The sequence below is a fragment of the Haemaphysalis longicornis genome, unplaced genomic scaffold, assembly GCF_048455015.1.
Source record: "Haemaphysalis longicornis isolate Haplotype H1 unplaced genomic scaffold, Haemaphysalis longicornis Haplotype H1 scaffold_9, whole genome shotgun sequence".
Classification (NCBI taxonomy): Eukaryota; Metazoa; Arthropoda; class Arachnida; order Ixodida; family Ixodidae; genus Haemaphysalis; species Haemaphysalis longicornis.
The window spans coordinates 39,509,052-39,529,562 of record NW_027526460.1 but is presented as its reverse complement, the minus strand read 5'-3'; the positions used below and the strand labels follow the sequence as shown (position 1 = coordinate 39,529,562).

At 47.1% G+C, this 20,511-nt stretch overlaps 1 protein-coding gene and 1 long non-coding RNA gene across 2 annotated transcripts; both read right to left on the bottom strand.

Moving 5' to 3' along the window:
• Positions 1 to 964: 964 nt before the first annotated feature.
• Mrpl19 (mitochondrial ribosomal protein L19) lies at positions 965 to 20,310 on the bottom strand. Its single transcript, XM_077685324.1, has 6 exons — positions 20,149 to 20,310; positions 19,886 to 20,000; positions 19,144 to 19,268; positions 18,588 to 18,722; positions 15,194 to 15,381; positions 965 to 1,723 (listed from the first exon to the last, which is right to left on the bottom strand). The coding sequence occupies exons 1-6, from the start codon at positions 20,273 to 20,275 to the stop codon at positions 1,454 to 1,456; spliced, it is 960 nt and encodes a 319-aa protein (XP_077541450.1). The 5' UTR covers positions 20,276 to 20,310; the 3' UTR covers positions 965 to 1,453.
• On the bottom strand, positions 2,193 to 5,122 carry LOC144153665 (uncharacterized). The gene is made up of 3 exons (XR_013319349.1): positions 5,047 to 5,122; positions 3,174 to 4,959; positions 2,193 to 3,087 (listed from the first exon to the last, which is right to left on the bottom strand). It is a non-coding gene; the product is annotated as an uncharacterized LOC144153665 (long non-coding RNA).
• Positions 20,311 to 20,511: the final 201 nt, after the last annotated feature.

The window sequence follows — 20,511 nt, the reverse complement described above, 5'->3', positions numbered from 1 at the left end:
GCCAGCGTTCCTTTTGGCGGGACTCGTATAGCTGGTAGGTCTCAAAATTCCAATTTCAAAAGTTTCAAGGTGCTATCAGCAAAACCGTTTTGGGTAGAGGTGTTTTAAACGATGCCCTTTCATTTGGAATAAAAAAAATATGCTCGACAAAAATTGGTTGTCTGTCGTTGTAACATTTTTGCTGTTGTGCTTCGCTTCTATTTATGAGCATGCAAAGCTGTTAAAACTACACCGCAGCAAATCCAGAAACACACATTCAGAAACAAGGGCTACCGCAGCTGGATTTAAATACTACCTAAAAGTCAATGCGCACTTACATACACGCCGTCTCTACGCTGGTTGTAATAAATTTTAAGGAAACTGCCTACAATTATTGCATGCAAACGCGCATTAAATGGCTGTCGGCGGTCCGTGGCTCTTATTTCAAGCAGCAAGCATCACCAGACCTCTGCTGGCTAAAAGCACCACCATCCGAGACAGCAGATGGCGTAGGCAAACTGGCTGTAACCAGGGAAGCTGCAGTCTAACCACATTATCAGGATGTGAAGAGAGCGGCTGAAAGGTGGCGTTGGCCAGATGCCTAGAAGATAAGAGGCACATTCCGCACGCACTTTCCTCTTGTCCTTCAACTGCACAGCACCGGTGCATTGCAGAAAAGAAGGTCACCACTACCGCAGGAAGCCAGTGCATGTTTGCAACAGTCAATTGCAAACGCTCTAACCGTGACGCATCCGTTGCCCAACTCGTTCTAGCTCGTTGCACAGAATACACTCTTTGCATGCGTTTTTAGAGGGGCATGTCATTTTCGACACAGTATAATTTTGATGCATTCAGGTTCATCGAAACTTTATACCCGAGTTTTTGACCTTCGAAAATATTAACCAAATATTGTGTTATTCACTTCAATGTTCTAAAGCTTGGAATACCCGCACATAGCTAGTAATAAGACGAAGAACAGCTCAAATGTCTTGCAAAACAGTGCAAGTAGCTTTATTCGGTCTCCACAAGCAAACTCGCCAAATGGCCTGCTCCATTTCTATTTGCACTAATAAAAAATGCCTCCTTCTAACAAAAAAGGTTAAAGAAAGTCACCTCTACATGAACTGTGTTGCAAGAACATAAGCAAAGTCTTCCCCTCACATTTATTCTTCAACTTGTCCCTTGCCATTGTGCCAGCCAACACAGCGAGACTGGCATTTAGCTGAGGACAGCTGCAGTCTACATGCCCTGAGGTCCCAATGTTTGACGTGTGAAGAAGACTGTCGCCAACCCAGGTTCTGCTGCCAGGCACCAAAGCTCGTCTTTACATTCAGTACAGGCACGACTGAAACCAGACACTGCGTTGGCTGCATTACAAAGCATTCAACGTAGAATTCTAATGGCGCGTGTGGGTGAACACGATTCAAGACTGCTGCCTCGCACCACCGTCCCGAGGTCCTCCTGCACCTCCTCATTAGGAGGGCTTCTGGAGCAGCTTGCGGCGCCGCTCCCGCCGTTGGCTCTCTTCCACGGTGGTACGGTGGCGGTCCACCTGTTCCCAGATGGGCAGCTGGTCCTCCTCGGTGATGACCTGCCGGTACTGCTTCATGAGGTCGTACCGCTCCCACGGGGTCTTGACCTTCTCCGCCCGCTCGTAGAAGACCTGCGGCAGGCCCAGGTCCTGGACGCCCTTCAGCTCCTGGCGCTCCCACCGCTCGAGCCACGGCCGCGGCTTGAGCTTCACCTGCAGGGCAGGTTCGAGAAACCACCAAAGACGCTCGATCCCTCCAGAGACCAACCCTTACCAGACTCCTTCAACATTATGTTCTACCATGCGGCCACTTAGAATTGGACCTGCTACTCAGCAAAATTATAACACAAACTGTCTGCCATGTGTGCCTACCTCCTTCTTTGGTCTTTTGTCTCAGCACTGTTTCTCTTCTGTTCGAGACTACTATACTATTGTTATCATGCAATACCACGCCACAAAACCTGTCACCTTCAAAATCTCCACATAAGGCAGGAAGTTGCGTTACTGCTTTAATTCAGCTCGCCAGATAACTGAGATATTATCAATCTCAAGGCACACATTACAGGGGACATAAAAATTAAAGAAAGGCCACAATTATTGGGCAGTTCCTGATAAACTTGACAGTAAATTCCATCCACTTCAGCTGACCGTGTGCAAAAAGAACAGAAACAAACACTGGGGACTGAACCTGTTGGCTTAGACTTCAAGGTAGTACAGCAGTTCTCTCCAAATGACTTTACACCTAGGCAGTGGAAGGCCGCAATTGCAAAAGGTTGTACCATAGACAAGTGTGTTGACCATTGTATGAGCAACTGTAAACAGGACGGCCAGTTTTACAAGGAAACAGCAGCACTGGTCAGTTGAGACAGTGAAACTGCCACCTCCTAAGGTGATTGTGTATGCGGACTGCTCTCCGTAATCCTCTGTTTATCTTCACCTCAAAAAACTGCATTAAACATGCAAGCCATTCAATAACCGAAGTACACTGGCAATAGCGGCAATTATTGGTTAAATAGCCACCAACTGCAACTTCATAGAGCAGCCTAGGTTCGAAGCTTCTTCGCTGAGATCCACTCTGCAAACTTTCTACAAGCACGCATTTTTCGATTTTATACGAAAAGAGACGGCAGCAGTTTACTAGGCCAAAGCTTGACAAAAACAACTGCCGTCGGAACTGGGAAGATACCACTTTTGCATCAAGTGGATGCAACACTGAGAAGAAAAAGACTTCACTGACACAAAAAATCGAGGGGACATTGGTAATAAGGCTGTTTGCACATGAACAAAAATAAACAGGCTCAGCTCGGCAGACTATCCGCACCTCATAATAGCCAATGTGCTGAGCCCGGGTACGCGGGAATATCGTGGCCACGGCGGCCTTTTTCAGATGAAGCCGAAAAACACAAATGCCTGCTTGTCGCGGTTTCAGCGCACACTAAGGATTGCGTGGTGGTCAAAATTTATCTGGAGCCCTCCACTATGGCACGGCTCATTGCCCAGGCACTAAAGACCAGAGAATTTGAATTTCATAATGGCCATTGCCATGCATGAACAATTGCATTAGACAACCACCAAACCTATGCCCAGGCACTAAAGACCAGAGAATTTGAATTCATAATGGCCATTGCCATGCATGAACAATTGCATTAGACAACCACCAAACCTATTCAAATGGGAATGATTAAAGGAGTACTGACACCAACCTTTTATGTTCCCTTTTTATGGCTTTTATCGATTAACTCTTTTGTTACCGTGCCTATTCAAAATCTTTTAATTTGAACAATAACTCGAGAGCCCCTTTTCATAGCGTTTCAGGCGTTTCTAAAACAAGTAAAGCTATTTGGGGTTAGCTCAGAAACTGCTCCTTCAAAATCAGTTTTGTCTTCATTTTTGCAACAAAAACGCGATTTTTGACGCGCATTTGCATCACCTGAGTGTGTAAATAGGACGTGGTCGTTGCATGCCACTACTACTAAAGAAGAAAACATACTCCTTGTAATTACTCTGCATCAGCATTTGATTTTTGTTATCAGGGCACCAATGGTGAATCAGACTATGATTTTCAGTCGTCAAGTTTGCACTCTGACAGTAATAATCACCGAAATCAGCCAAAAATATCAAGCAGTGCCTGTTTGCAAAGTTATTTTATGATCTTAGGCAGTTTTATTACCTTTGCACACATTGTTCTAGGTGGTGTTGTAGTTCTATTTACCACAAGACCATTTGCAAGCAGTTTATAAGTTTCAGTTTCGTTCCTGCATTGTGAAATTCATGTTTCGCATTACTACGCAGTTACCCAACTACGAGCTGCTAAGCCATGGCGCCGTCATCACCTACTACTGATCCTCAAAGAAAGCATGCTGCTTGTAATTTAACCCCACCCTGACCAGATTCCTGCAATACGAACTTCAAATGCAAGTCAAAAATAACACCCAGTCATCAGATATCAGTTCAGACAATGAGAGCACCTCAAACCAGCCTTGCGCACCACCAGTAGTTCCCCAGCCAGTTTCATTTCCATACGAGGGTATCTCCAGAGCTGTAGTGTTCCAACAAGTCTCCAACAGGCTTGGTATTGTTTCTTTTTGAAAATTTGAGGTGGCGCTGTAATGCAAGAGGCTCAAAGGACTGAACTGTTCTTGTCACGCGACAGTTGCTCGGTGAAAGCTTGCAGGGCATGATCCTAGCGCATCAAATATCACTCTTGAAGGCAGGGCGACAATAGCCAGTCAGAACGTGATCATAAATCACAAGTTTATGTTCTGACAGATAACTGACAGTGAACGTCAACAATTATCAAGCACCAAGTTTCATTTTCAACTCCATGCACATTTCTCCACATTGTGTGCTTGTTCTGAATATCGTGCTGGCCGTAAATGCAAAGTCAGTCATTGACAAATTGGTGCCTCTGATAATGTCAAACCGCCCAATTTCTTCCAGAAAACCACCCAAAATTGCGCATCTTGAAGAACCGGTTGGGCTTTAGTGCATGGCCCTGACACCACACATGCTACATGCTAACATTTTATTTTTATATCTGACAAACTGCTCTGCGCAAATCGACAGTTTTTCTAGGTCGTGTATTTGAAATGTTTTCCTACAAAATGTGCGATTGAAATTTTTTTTGCTACGGGTGGTTTGTTATACACAACTTTTTTTATCATTTTCTACATGTAAGGGCATCTCGCCGCAAAGCCTGGGTCGATGTGGTTACTAAGAAGCACGCAGGAAACCCTAGGACACGCTACACGGACGCCACACGCTACACCCGCAAACTGGCCCATGCAGTCACAGTGAGGAACCACCAGGGAACTGAAATTACAGCTGAAACGATATGCACCACCTCTACAGACACCGCAGAGCAAATTGCCATCGCCCTAGCAGCCACAAGATCATCACGGACTCGCAAATAGCATGCCGCAACTCGTCCGCAACTCGCCCAGCTCGACCTCGTATCACCCTCGACCTCATTCACAAGATCATCACGGACTCGCAAATAGCATGCCGCAACTCGTCCGCAACTCGCCCAGCTCGACCTCATATCACCCTCCGCCCTCAAGACCTTTAAGACCATCCCGCACCTTCCCGTCATCAATATCCTTTGGGCCCCTGGACACGACCATCGACGGAAATGAGGCGGCACACGCTGCTGCCCAAGTACACCCCCCCCCCCTTCTCCTTCCCCCCCAGCCTATGTCCGAAGAGAGCCAAGACCAGGAGGAAACTTCCCACACACAAACATCCTCTCGCACTCGAGACACGAGTGTCAATGGTCCTTTCCACTCCACTCCCACCTTTTCCAAGCTGAAGTGACCACACACTGCCTACTCCCAGTCTACTCACCTCCACCATACCTACCCCACCCAATATTACAGTGCATGCAACTTCTGCTCCCAGCCCAGCATTCTGTACCATCTGGTCTGGGAATGCCAACAATCCCCATCCCTTGCACTCAATCCCCGTCCCACGTAGAAGCAGTGAGTGGATTGGCTGTCCAGCTCGGACCTCTCGACTCGGCGCATCCTGATTGAGAGGGCACAAGCGGCCAGCAAGAACCAGGGCATCCCAAACTAGCGGACCGGATGCCCTTCACAGGGCTGGTGCTCTCACCATCCTCTACCACTGAGCTCGAAATTAAAGGTGTTTATTCTCTCTCTCTGTCATCTTTTACAACTAGAAAAAAATTGTGATTTTGATCATTTTTTTGCAACCATTATGCATAAGATCATTTCAAAAACTGGTGTTGTTGGAAAGGGCACTGAGTCATTTGCATTTTATGTTGCTGCAATTAGTACATAACCAGTGTGTTTAGAAAAAAAAAGTTTTCTTATACTCCTAAAAATCAGTTAATTTCCCACACTAACGAAAGAGTTAATGGCCTGGCAAACCCAAAACAGCACTTCAAATGCTTCAGCGCACAGTAATTGATTACATAAAAGAGCCTGAAAATCATCAGTTTCCAGTTCCATTGCTTCCAGCCCGGGGGGCGCCAATGACAGAAAACCACATTATGACCTCACCACTTCATGTGGCCGTCAAAACATTGCGGAGAAGGGTAGAGGCGTTGTTTCGACCACCAGCCGCCGTAGCTGAGTGGCTGAGCTGCCTAAAGGAGCTGAGTCCTACCAGAGTCCTTCAATGCTTTTCTGGTCACGAAACTTCTCCGTCACACTATGGGAGAGCTTCATATGGGGACCAAAGCTCCCGCGCGGTGGCGCTACGAGTCCGATGAAGGCGGCTTGGACGGCGGCGGCCGCATTTGCAGGGCGTTGGAGCGCGAGCTTGCTGGTGTTTGTTGTGTGATATAGCTTTCTATACTCATCACGAAGGGCAAACTATGTGAACTACCATGCCTCTGAGTTGCTGTGTACCTGGTTGCCGCTCTAGCTATCGGAGTACAACGGAAAAGGCTTCGCTGTTCTGCCTCCCAAGCGACTGCGAACAACGCGACTGGTGAAAGCGAGCCATTCCACGACAGGAGACGGACGTTTTCAGCTTCGAGTCGAAGGCCGTTCGTGTGTGCGAGAAACATTTCGACCATACGGACATTATTCGAGCCGATGAGTTCAAAATAAGTGGGCAATCTGTGCTTCTGCAGCGTGAGAAGCTCAAGCTCCGGGTCGATGCATACCCCGGATATTTGAAAACCTGCCGGCGTATTTTACGAAGCCCAAGCCACGGTCGCGCTCACAATGAGAAAATCTGTCTGCAAAATGTCGTCGCGTTTAAGCGTTGAACAACGATGGGACTGCAGCTACTGTGATTTTGGTTATCCAATCAGACATTTTGAATTTGGAAAGCGGATATATATATTTTTTTAAATTGACCGCCGCACTTGCCCAGGTGTTAAGGCGTTGTGCTGATAAGCCCATGGACGCGGGTTCCCAGCCGCTTTTCTGATGGAGGCGAAAAGAGAAAACGCTTGTGTGTTCGAGATTTCAGCGCAAGTTTAAAGGAGCACTGACACGAAAATTTTATGTTACTTTTATTGCTTTTATCGATGCTTAAAGGAGCCATGAAGACAAAATACAAGTTGGGTTTATTAGAAAGACCGCTTAGTCCCGATAACAATGATACCAATATCATAGCCATCTTCGAACAAATAACGGAGATATGAGAGAAAACGTGTGAAGCAGTCGCGACCCCCCAGGAAATTTCCCGCAACTTTTCTATGACGTCACGGAACCTTGTTTGTGCAATTGGCGGCCGCCTAACTGACCTGTCGCGACGACACAAGACTGGACGTCTGTAAAGGGGCCTCTAGTTCCATTTCACCGCATCACTTGAATGCTAACGTGCAGTTAACGCACTGAAAATTATGATTTATTGTTGGCCCGTGTGACGTCATTCTTGCTCATAACACGTCACTGTGGCGCAAAATTTGAAAGTTTTTAAATACTTCTTGCTTTTTTTTTCGTTAAAAAGCATCTTTTGTGGCTCTAATGGAGCTGAGTGAGATACTGAATCCTAGTTCTTTCAAATTAAACAAAGTTGTATTTTCTCTTCATGGCTCCTTTAATGGTCTGGCGAACCTGAAACAGCACTTCAAATACTTCAGCGCGCGATAGTTAATTACATTGAAAGGCCTGAAAATCGTTTGTTTCAAATTCCCGCGCTTTCATCCCGAACGGCGCATATGACAGCCTCCCGGTTTGACCTCACCGCTTTGTGCGGACGTCACCGGCGCCTGCTTGAGAGGGTGTTGCACCTGCTCGCCGCTCGTGGGGCCGCGCGCGTGAAGTGATGTCACGAGTTTTTGACGAGCGCTGTCGCGTAACTTCTTTTTCCTCTCCTGGAGTGATGTCACGCTGATGTCCATTTGCTTCTCCGTCGGCGCGATAAATGCGATCCAATTGAACTATGTTCTTCGCGTCGCAGGCCGCTCATATTTCAGCCACGGTATTCTGTTGAGTGAAGGAAGCGAACTGTGCAATAATATTAACGCCGAAAATTGGTGTCAGTGCTCCTTTAAGATACTGGAGTGGTTAAAATTAATCCGGAGCGCTACACTACGGCGCGCGCCCCATTGCCGGTGTAGCGTCGGCACGTTAAACCTCATAATCAATTAATCAATGTTTTTTTAACTTTCCGTTTGGGTGAGAGGGGTGTGACAGGCACTGAGCGGGCGAGTTTTTATCTGTTGGCACACTATGCCTATGAGGACAGCCGAGAAAGTCGCTAAAGGCTGTAGCATTTAAAGCCCGTTCACACTGCGAAGAAAGCGACGGGAATTCCGTCGCTTTGTCGCGCGGCGACAAAAGTTGGTCCCGACCATTCGTCAAAAACTATCGTCGCGCGACAAAGCAACGGAATTCCCGTCGCTTTCGCTTGCTTTCGTCGCAACTGTGAACGGGCCCTTACTCCTACCCTGGCCCCTCCGCGCGCCCATTATGCTGCTTCCATTTTGTGAGTGTTTTTTTTCCCTGCTGTCAACGCTCACTTTCCGAATCTCGAATATTTTTTTACATTATTAGCGCGCTATAAAATAGCGCAAACACAGCGCTAACCCAACGTGCTGTATGTTTGCACACGTATTTGCTGAGCGCAGCATGTCGCCCAGGGCTGAATACACATTTAATTCTGGCGCTAGTTAACTCAAATCATGCAGGCGGCTGCAAAGGCTAGTCAAAAATTGAAAACGTCAGATGTCCGCCTTCTCAAAGCGAGAACGTATACCGGTGCCTGTCGCAATGAATGAACACTGCAACATATACGCCTCAGTAACACCCGTGGTCTTGTCTCAATTTCACAGCTGAGCTACGCGACAACAACTGACTCAAAAACATGCATACTTCGCTCGCGTTTTTACAGGTGAAAATGAAGAGCAGATGAAAGTAGTCGCGTTTCCGACGGAGAAACAGACGGCCCGCAAGCGTCGTCGCCCGCCGGCGAAGCCTTCACGTTAACCGGGGCGATCCTAGCGGCAGCTTGTGTCCCTGAATGAAACTTCCGCCGGAGTTTCGTGACCAGAAAAGCATCGAAGGACTCTGGTCCTACTGATGATGATGATGGTTGGTGTTTAATGGCGCAAGGCCGACGAGGGCAAAGAGCGCCAGAGAAGTTATTTAATGAAAACAAGTGATTACCACAAAAGCTATGTATAAAATGTGTAAACTGGACATAGTAAGATCAATAAAGATAATGGTGATGGCTGGTGTATAGGGCCAGATATGATTACGCATGATAGGAAATGAGGTTTAAAAACTTAACATCTGACAAATATTTAAAAACGCGTTTCACAGAAACCATGGCATCGTCACCTAGAAACAGAGATGGGTGTAGGGGAATATGTTGTCTGTAGAGTTCTCTGAAGTGTTTGTGTCGTGTTGTATCAAGTGCCTTGCATTGTATGAGTATGTGGACTACGGATAGGCCCTCCCCACACCTGCTACACAGGGGTCTTGGAGATCCCGTGAGCAGGTGCGAGTGCGTTACATGCGTATGGCCTATCCGTAACCTAGCTAAGGTAACTTCAATGTGCCTGTTGTGTGAGTCAGTAATGTATTGTCCCAAGTGTGGTTTTATTACGTGTAGTTTGTTGTCTGTCTGTTCGCTCCAGTCTGCTTGCCAAGTTTTACGGAGTTGGTGTCTAATGTGTGGCTTGAGGTCTGTGTAAGGTAGTGTTGCCATGTCGACTGTGTTTCGGAGTGCAGCATTGGCGGCCATTTCATCCGCCACTTCATTACCGCCAATGCCAGAGTGGCCTGGCACCCAACACACAGTCAACCCAAGGTTTGAAGAATAAGCTACCATAATCGTTTTGAAGATAAGATTAATGACATGGTTTTTTGATGACTTTCCGGATGATAATGCACGGACGACGCTCAACGAATCTGTATAAATGACGGATGTAGGAATATGATGTTCAACTATGTGACTTACAACTAGAAATATGCCATATGCCTCTGCTGTAAAAATACTTGTATTAACATTCATTGTTTTACATGCTTCAAAATTAGGCCCATGCGCAGCACAAGACACCGCAGTGGACGTTTTAGATGCATCGCTGAAAAACTCTGCAGCCCTGTATTTATTCTGTAGATGCATGAAATGCTGCAAAATTCCACTTCTTGGTGTCCTGTTCTTGTTGTATTGTACGAAAGACAAGTCACATGCCACAGGACGAAGATGCCATGGTGCTACAAGATCAGTGTGAGATGATTTGAATGTGTCTAAGAGGGAGACGTCATGAATAGTCATCTCGTCCCTCACTCTCTGCGAGAAAGGAACAGCAATAGATGGGCGGTTTAAAAAGAGTTTAGTTGTGGACGTATCATTAAAAACCGGTTTAAAGGGATGGTTATTCATTGATGAGATTTTGGAGGCATATAGAAGGTCAACATATGGTACGCTAAGCACCATTTGTCGCACTCTGCATAAAGACTGTGGACAGGACTGGTACGGAACGCCCCACAAGACAGGCGAAGCCCTAAGTGAAGCACTGGGTCGAGCATTTTAAGTGCTGTTTTTGTGGCTGACCCATACACAACGCTTCCGTAGTCCAACCGTGACCCTACCAACGCGGCATAAAGTCGAAGCAGGAGTTGTTTGTCTGCACCGTACGATTGGTGAGACAGGACTTTTAGGATATTCATTGTTTTTAGGCATTTTTGTTTAAGTCGTTTTATGTGGGGTATGAATGAGAGTTTCTCGTCAAACACCACACCCAAAAACTTGTGTTCTCTTTTTACTGGAATCGAGTCACCAAAGAGTTTTACGTCGGGATCGGGCAGGATGCCCCGCCTTTTTGCGAATACAACGCAGGTACTTTTAGAAGGATTAAGTTTAAATCCATTTTCATCTGCCCAGCGAGAAAGTTTATTTACCCCAAGCTGGACCTGACGTTCACAAATGGATATGTTACACGATTTGAAAGATATTTGAACGTCATCTACATACATCAAGCAGGATATGGTTGGCGGCAGTGCCTTTCGGAGAGAGTTCATCTTAGCTATAAACAAGGTGCAGCTCAATACGCCACCTTGAGGCACGCCATTCTCCTGCACGTGTACATTTGAAAGTGCCGAACCGACCCTGACACGAAATGTTCGTGAAGACATGTAACTACAAAGAGTGTTCAGCATGTTACCCGAGATACCAAAAGCTTTTAGGTCTCTAAGAATGCCGTAGCGCCATGCTGTATCATATGCCTTTTCAATGTCAAAAAATACTGTCATACAGTATTGCTTATGAATGAATGCATCCTTTATGTAGGCCTCTAGAGAAACCAGTTGATCATTTGTGCATCGCCCCGCCCGGAAGCCTGCCTGGCAGCCCTCGAGAAGACCATTGTACTCAAGAAAGTACACGAGCCTACGGTTTATCATCTTCTCGAGGAGCTTGCACAGGCAGCTTGTCAAAGCAATGGGCCGGTAACTGGATGGAGAGGAAGGGTCCTTCCCTTCCTTTAGGATAGCCACTACTATGGCCTCCCTCCAAGAGCGAGGAATGTGCCCCGAAAGCCAAATCTTGTTATATAGGTGGAGGAGTGTTAGAAGAGTGTCTGAGTGTAGGTGCTGTATCATTGTATATGTGATGTTGTCTGGGCCTGGAGCTGAGGGTTTACAAGTGCTCAGAGCGGTCCTCAGCTCATGAAGTGAAAACTCCGAGTTATAAGAGGAGGTTGACTTATCATTATCACGTAAAGACTTCTTTTCGGCCAATTGTTTGTGTTTCATGAAAGTGCTAGTGTAGTGTGCTGAACTGGACACGTGTTGGAAGTGTTGTGCGAGTGTGTTAGCCTGGTCTTCCAGTTTGTCCCCTGTTGTACTGACCAGGGGCAGGCTGTGTGTCTGTTGTCCTTTTAGTTTGCGTATTCGTGTCCAGACTTTGCGAGAGTCAGTGTAAGAGTTTATGGATGTTACGAATGAGCGCCAACTCTCTCGTTTTGCCTCACGGCGCACACGTTTTCCTAACGCCTTGGCCCGTTTGAACAAGAGGAGGTTTCCCGACGTGGGGTACCGACGAAGGATACCCCACGCCTTGTTCTGGGCCTCTCGCGCCCGCCTACAGTCCTCATTCCACCACGGCCTCCGCTGGTTGCGCGGGGCACCAGAGGCGTGGGGAATGGACCTTTCGGCGGCGTCGAGGATGTGCGCCGTGAGGAGTTGGGTAGCTTCTTCGACGTGTAGGTGTCCTATGGATGTGTGGTGTAGTTTGGATGTCTCTGTAAATGTATTCCAGTTAGCTCGTGCTTCATTGAACCTATTATGGGAAGATGGACTGCATGGGCCTTTACCTATGTATGTGAGTGAGGTGGGGAAGTGGTCACTACCGTATGGGTCAGTGCCCACACCCCACTCGAGAAGAGGAAAGAGAACTGCGGAGCCAATCGCCAAGTCAAGACATGAGTATGTGTTGTGTCCTATGTTATGGTATGTAGGCTGTTTATTGTTGAAAAGGCATGCTCCTGAAGATGTAAGGAACTTTTCTATAAGGCGACCTCGGGCATCCGTGCGAGAAGAGCCCCAAAGAGTGTTGTGAGCATTAAGGTCGCCTGTCAGGATGTATGGTTCGGGCAGCTGGTCAACCAGCGCCTCGAAGTCAGAACTCAAAAGTGTAACATCAGGAGGAATGTATATGGAGCATACCGTTATCAACCTATTAAATATTATTAAGCGTATTGCTACAGCCTCAAGGACGGTGTTCAAGGTGACAGGGTGGCATGCTAAGGATTTGCGGGCGATTATGGCCACACCGCCAGAAGAGTGTGTGCAGCCAACCCTGTCCTTTCTGAAGACCATGTAACTATTCAAGAAATTTGTGTGTTTAGAATTCAAATGTGTTTCCTGAACACACATTACACTTGGCTGATTAGCATGCAGTATTTCGTATACATCGTCAAGATTTTTAAGAAGGCCTCTACAGTTCCATTGAATTATGTTTTCTCTTCCCATTATTTAGTGTGAGAGCTACTGGAGTGTGTGTGTTTTTATGTGTCGTCTTTCGGGGCTGTGACTCTCGCCTTTTTTGGCTTGTCGGGAGGCTTTGGCGTCGGGACGCGTTCCTTGCGGTGCACCGCCGGCAAGAACGCCCCGACATCCATCTCGTCGTCGGATGTCCGAGGGGTGGCCGACGGACCGGGCCCCCCGGACTTGGCCCCCCCTCGGGAGCCCTTCGTTTGAGCCGCCACCGCCGAGGGCGTCCGGGGCGCCAGAGGTGGCACGGGCGGTGCGGTGGCAGTGGGAGCCGGTGCGGGGCCCGTGGTGTCCATCACCTCAGTACCCTCCAACGCACTGGAGGGTTGGGAGACAGAGGTGGGAGCGGCACCGGTCCCGACGGAAGATGTTGCCACCACAACCGCTGCTGCCTCAGCAAGCGGCGTGGTGGCGGGTTGGGATGCCAGAGGCAACCCAGGGGGGGGCGGAGGAGGGACCAGGTCAGACTCGCTGAACTGGGTCCCTGTGGAAACCAGACGCCGCTCCGCCCCCCGGCGAGCTGCGTCGGCGTACCTCCCCAGAGGGAAAGAGGCAACCCTCTTCCGCGCCTCTGGGTAGGTGATGTTCTCTGTCACTTTCACGTTGATTATTTTCTTTTCAAGATGAAATTTCTCGCACTTCCTGGAGTAGGCCGCATGTGGGCCCCTGCAGTTTACGCAAGTGAGGTTATCAGAATTGCAATTGTCGGTGGGGTGGTCCTGCGCTGCACATTTCGCACAGGTTGTTTTGCCGCGGCAAGAGGTTGTGCTGTGCCCGAACCGCTGGCACTTAAAGCAGCGGCGCGGGTTCGGTATGTACGGGCGAATAGAGCATCGGATGTAGCCTGCATTTATGTACTGCGGAAGTGTCGATCTGTCGAAGGTCAGGATAATGTGCTTGGTGGGGATTATCTTATCGTCCCTGCGCATCGTGATGCGGCGCACGGCTGTGACGCCCTGGTCCTTTAACCCTTCAAGAAGGTCAGCATCTGTTTCCGTCAGGAGATCTGTCTCAGAAATCACACCCTGGCAGCTGTTTAGGCTCCTGTGGGGCGTGACCCTGATGTCCAGATCATGGATGCGAGTTTGGGCAAGAAGTGTGCGGGATTGTTTTTCAGTGTTGAGTTCGACAAGGATTTCTCCTGTCCTGAGCTTTTTGGCCTCATACTTTTCACCTAATGTGCTTTGCAGAAATTTCGAGACAAGGAATACCGACAGTGAAGCGACGGGTCTCGTTGGGTCAGCTGATTCGATGACAAGAAAACGAGAATAGTTATCCCCGTTTGTTGAAGAGACAGTTGCTGACAGAGGTGGGAATGGAACTTCGGTGCGGCCCCTTTTCGGGGGCCGATCACGTCTGGGGGGGGGTTTAGAAAATGCCATATATCATAGTATAGAAGCAGGGGACGGGGGTACTTTCTTCCACAACCTTACCCTGATAGCTGAGGAGGTCCCGGAGCTCCCTGTCTGGTAAACAGACAGGGAGCCCATCCGCCGGAGCTTGACCTGGGCTCCGACGGCCACCGTTCGTGGTTTCTAACCCTTCACCTATAAACACATTGCCACGGTTGGATCCAGCGTATGTTTGGGGGCTCGGGGTCCGCGGTATCGCCAGTACCGTCACCAAGATTGCTCAAGGTGCCCCGTGCGGGGACTCTGGTCCTACTATCGTGGCAGATATTTGATGACCACTTTCAATAAAAGTACTGATGGCGACTTCCATTGGGATTCTAGGCTATATTATCGGCTCCTTTCCCAGATTTGTTTTTTGTAAGAGCACCTTTCTAGGGAGCAGTCATGCCTGTAGCTTTGGCTATGTGCATCAGTTCAGTAACGCATCAGCGTCTAGTCACCGCTCGCGGGGCCGCGCATGTAAAGTGACGTCACAACTTTTTTTCAAACGTCGGAGGCACATGGCTAGGTCACCTTTTTTTCCCTACCATGGAGTGATATCACGCTGATGTCCATTTCCTGCATGCCGCTACCCGTGCCATTTTGTCGGCGCAATAAACGCGATAAAATTAAGTTATTTTCCACACGTCGTACGCAGCCCATATTTCTGCCAGGGTATTCTGATGAGTAGAGGAAGCGAAACGTGCAATTATATTCCCTGAAGTCATCACTGTCTGCCCTTCTGCCTGCAATCACAATTTTCAAATGCAGTCAGCCCCTTATCAGCTTCGGTTTAGAAAGCTACGGAGAGGCTGTGCCAAGGTGAAAGCAAGGGCCTCGCACGGCCATTCTCTAAGGCCATTGAGAATACACACCTTGAGTGTGTTGATGGGGACTGGTGCCCCTTCAGTGTGCGTCTGGGCCTCCATGTCGAAGGGGAACGTGCTGTACTCATGCGGGGCGTCGCGGAGGTATCGCAGGTGCTCGTCCAAGCGCTTCTCCAACCGCAGGACCTCGATCTTCAGAATCAGTGGGCAGTACAGGTCGTACATGATCTCTACACCTGTTGGGGGAAAAGTGGCCACCAGTGGAAGTGAGCCCAAGGTGTCGGTAACAAGAGGAGCCATGAAGACGAAATGCAAGTTGAGCTCATTGAAAAAAAAAAAACGTCTTTGTCTTGATAATACAAAGTTCAAACAAATAATCACGATATTAGAAAAAACAGATGCAGCAGTGGCGACTCCACAGCCACTTTCTGGCAAAGTCTCCATGAACTCGCAGAATCTTGTTTGGCCATTGGCAGCAAAAGACCTAAGCCAACGCTAAGAACCATGACTGCACAACCGGCCAGTCATGCTTCTATTTCCCCTATTTTCATTTGATCACATCACTTGAATGCTAACATGCAGTTAACACACTGATAGCCAAGTGTTTAGAGCTGGCCTCTATTCAAGGTTTTCAATACTCCTCGCATTTTTTTTTTTAATTAAAAGAACATCTTTCGCAGGTGGAGTAGAGCGAAGTGTGTTACCAAAGACAATGGTTCTTTCAAATTGAACAAGGTTGTATTTTGTCTTCATGGCCCCTTTAAACATACAGCACTGCACTGTTTTTATAAAGAATTACAAGAAGAAAGAAGAAAAAAGCTTTAGTTTTAAATGGAGCTCATTCGTGCTACTTGGAAAATTTTTTGGACCATGTGGTAACCTTTGCTACAAGATTTTTCTTTTTTTTTTTCTAAATACAATAGTTGTGAGGCATTCTAAAAATATGCTTTATTTACCAGGTTCTAACAAAATGTTGCACTGGGTCAAACTCTAACAATGATGGAGGAAAAAAGTGGACAAAAAAGAAGCACGAAAATGTTGGCTGGCAATGATTGCATCCTTCTGCTGGGACACGTCTGACCATCACCATTAGCCTACGTCCACTGGAGGACGAAGGCTACTCCACAGATCTTCATCCGCTCCTGCACCACACTCCTGAGTCCATTCTTTGCCCCAATTTTTCTTAATTAGTCCTTCCATCAAGTCAATGGTGCCTTTGCCTACATATAGTCCAATCTCTCACTAGCCCCTCCATTACCCGAATGGTCCAGCGATTGTCATTTCATCACATGGCATACCCAGCCCAGGTTCACACCTGAGCATTTCTTACGAATTGTGAATGCAAAAGCATTAATGTCCAACTGAACGCTGATGAACGCTCATTCCAGTTTTAAGCTGCGATTAATAATGACAGTTGCCCCGTTGTGCCAAGCCAGCCAGGCATGTCCTTGATATGCTGCTGAACACCGCATTCACTGCCACAGCTGCAACTCTCCATCTTTCCATGTGGCTCTGAAATGGCTTGCAGCACGGTCTTCCAATTATGTTTATTCTGTTGAAAAGCTCGTAGTTTGCACTGATGTCATTGTGCACACGTGCCACATGGTAAGTTGTAAACTTTTCCGCCGCTGCTGTCTCAGAAAGCACTGAGAAAAGTGAGGGCAGTGCACCAGAAGGGGCCGTGGTGATGTCCCGTGCAAGTCATGTTCTGTTCCTGATTCTGATTGTAAGGTTTAATGCGCCAATGCAACGCAGGCGATGAGGCGCACCATAGTGAAGGGCTCCACATTAATTTTGACCACCTGGGGATCTTTAGCCCGAAATCTCGTACACACGGGCGCTTTCGCTTGTCGCCATGTTACGTTCAAGGAGCTATTTCCTCTCGCAGACACAAACGCAACTTTTTCAAACAATGGGCCATTCAGTGCTATTGCATTATTATGAGCTACAATGTCCTAACCTCAAGTTTGTTCCCTGATCCAAGAAGCTCGCTTCCCATATGTAAGCGTTACTTCCATCATCCTTCATTTTACACTTCAATGGTTTGACCAAAGTTTTCTTTACAGGTGTTTGAAAAACATGTTCTTAATCCATGAACAAGCCTTCTACGTCAAATGTAAGTTAGCCACAACTGACAAATTTGGCACCCTTTTGATAACACACAATGTCATACTTCAAATAATAATTAGCCATTCTTATTCGGTAAGAAGTTAGTTACACTGGTGAGCAGCCACCACCAACAACAACCACAAAAATGCTTATAATAGTTATCATTGTGTGCGGCAGATTTCTAATACAATAGAGAGTTTTTGCCGCAAACATTTGAAGCAAACAGGATTTATAAACTTTGAGTTAGAAACAAAGGATTTAAAATGCAATGTTTGCAATGAAGCCTGCATTACGGGAAACGATAATTTTAAACCTTTTTTTTGTTCTGGCCAATAATAGAACACTCAGAAACACATAACCACGTCAAGGGTTTTGAATTTTCATAAGAAATGTGACGGCGCCACATCGCTTGGTCGTGGCCCGACAAAAAACTTCGCTTGTCGCCCGAGCGTGGTTGGAATTTTAACCAACGGCAGCAAGTGTTGTGCAACACAGACAAACCTGGCGCTTCTCCGAAGCTTTTGTGGGTGTGTATGCATGTGTGCATGCAGATGTGGGCACCGTGTCAGTTCAAACAACTGCTTCGGGATACGCCACCAACAGAATTTTTGCTGAAGTTAAGGTAAATGATGTCATAAAAAAGCTGCACTGGCATTCTTCTAACCCATTTGAACCGAGCCTACGGAATGCTGAACAAAGATGCATGCTGGCTATATTCTTCGTCACCAACCACCGCCTCTACTATGTGATTGCATCAGCAAGCAAAAAGCATTGCGTCACCTTGTTATGCCATTGAGAAACAGTGCTTCATTAAGTTAGCCCTGAAGGGAAAGAAGATGGCTGCTATACTGAACAGAGACGTAGAGGAGGAGAAAGAAGAAATAAGGCAAACCTAAGTACGAGGCAGGAATTTGCAGTTAAATAATAATGCAAAAACTTGTTTTGAACCTCACTGATACGACATCTAGATGGAGTAAAGCAGTCTGTCTAGCTACTCTACCTCCCAAATTGCGAGTGGTCCTGTAAATTTTGCCAGATCATGTAAGGAAAAGCCTTCTAACTTGACCTACCGTGCTGGACACCTGAATGTCCTTTTCTACATGATTAAAATAAAAAAGGCAGCATTCATGAACGCCCCAGAGAACAATACCACCTTACACTGGCATTCCAGCCCTGTTCAGGCAGGAATCGAAACTGTGACAATGCTCTTCAAGGGACCTCAAACAAGAAAACTTCTTTTGCTCAGCGCTTTACAAGAATAACCACCCATACTACCGAACTACAGACTGCCAAGAAACCTGTTCAAAATGGCTTTGTGCAGGGAACCTCTCACCTTGGTTGTCAACAACATTTCGCAATGTGAACTGGTGTCGTACTCCGACTCCGTTGCGCATGATGCAGATGCCGACAAAGCGGTTCTGCTTGCCAGGGGCACTGTTGTCCGAGACAGTCACCGCCAAAATGCTGCCTGGAAGCATTGGACAGGACACAAGCAGCAAATAAGGCTGCAGCAAACTGCCCATGGTGTATCGAGCAACTTCAAGCACACACAACGGCACAAACGAAATGTGAAATTGACATTACGCCTTTGCGAAGTTTTTAAGTTATAAGCACCCAGGCTACATAACCACTTCTAGTCCTTCTTTTAGCGGTGGTGGCCTCTTCGAAACAGATGCTTCAATGCTGGGTGTGATATGTTAACCCACTTGACTGAAAACACAGAGTGCCACAGTAGGGCTGAAGTAACACATGAAATTCAAGCAAGTATATTTCGAAGGAAAACAAAAATGTGCCTCATGAGAGATCGAAAAGGGCTGAAATCGATGGCAAGTTGCGCGTGGCAGCTTAAGAATATGATGACATCTTGAAACAAGGTGAGCGGTTCTTACCAACATAGAACTCTGGAATTTCGATCGCAGTCCTCCTGCTGAGCATGTCTTTCCGCTCCAGCTTCTCCCTGACTGGATGCCTCAAGCTGAAGTCGGTTTCTGGCAAGAACTCCGGGTAGATGAATCTGGATATGCAAATAGTAGGAAAACACAAATCTCAACAAAAGAAACGCAGAGCTACCCTGGCCGCTGTTCATGAACAGGCGTTGTTCGGTACTCATGCAAAATAGGCAGGCATTGTACACAGAAATTAACGCATGCATCTCACATCAATGTTTTAGAAAGTAACACATTGAAACAAATTTTTACGGCCTATATACATTCTACATAGTTTATATGTGGCTACAGAAGCGGGCTCACATTCCAACCTTCTAGTTTCCAACTTTTCATCTCCACAGTGTAAGGTGGAATCTTAACAAGGCAGCTGTGAGGCGTGCCACGTGAACATAAAACAGAGTGAATTTTCTATTTGTGGCTATAGAAGCGGGCTGACATTCCAATTCTCTGATTTTTAGCTTTTAACTTTCATTGCAGTAAAATTCATCTCAACTCTGTAAGGTGGAATCTTAACAAGGATGCTGTGAGGCGTACTACGGAAACGTAAACCAGAGAGTGCATTATCATCCTCGCGCAGTTTTCGCGGATTCACTGGCCAGGCAAAGCTGTTTATTCTTGTTTTCTGCGGCCAAGCGTCGTTTTGATGCTGCAGTGCGCCAGGAAGTAAAAGAAGAAATAGTCGTGCCTATAATCTGCAAGGTTCTCGGGTATCTTGGAGCGATGCCTTCGCGCAGGAGTGGCATTTTCCAGTTGGGCGTCCGACGCCTGAGGTGACTGCGCTGAGAGAAACCTGCAAGGAACTGCGAGAGACGCGCACGCGAGTTGCGTTTAGATGGGAGCTCACCACTTGAAAACAGTACGCTGGCAAAATTGGGGCTGCAAGCCAACTCAAGTTAAGTGTAATTAATCGTATAATCGTCCGCACCATGAAAAAAACGTTTTACTTACTTTTGTGGAAATACACGCGTCTGCAAAAAGTCGTGAGCGCTCTGGAGGCCGCCATGTTTTGTGCCGCTGCTGCTGCACCGAAAAGGCGAAACGGCAAAAACCAGGAACACGATGCCTGCTCAATCATTTCGAGGAGTGCCGTTTTTCTTTAGTTGGCAAAAGTGACGCTAGAGGCGCCGTATTCCTGTGCATTTCTGTGCAGTTACTGATCAGAAACTTTAAAATGACAATTTTAATAGGAAGTTCAAGAATAATTAGTCTGAGTCAAGTGTTTCGTTGACCAGCTGCAAAAACAGAAGGAACATTCGCAATCTGTTCACTCATTCCAACAAGTTGCACGTGCATGTCCGTACACGCTCAAAC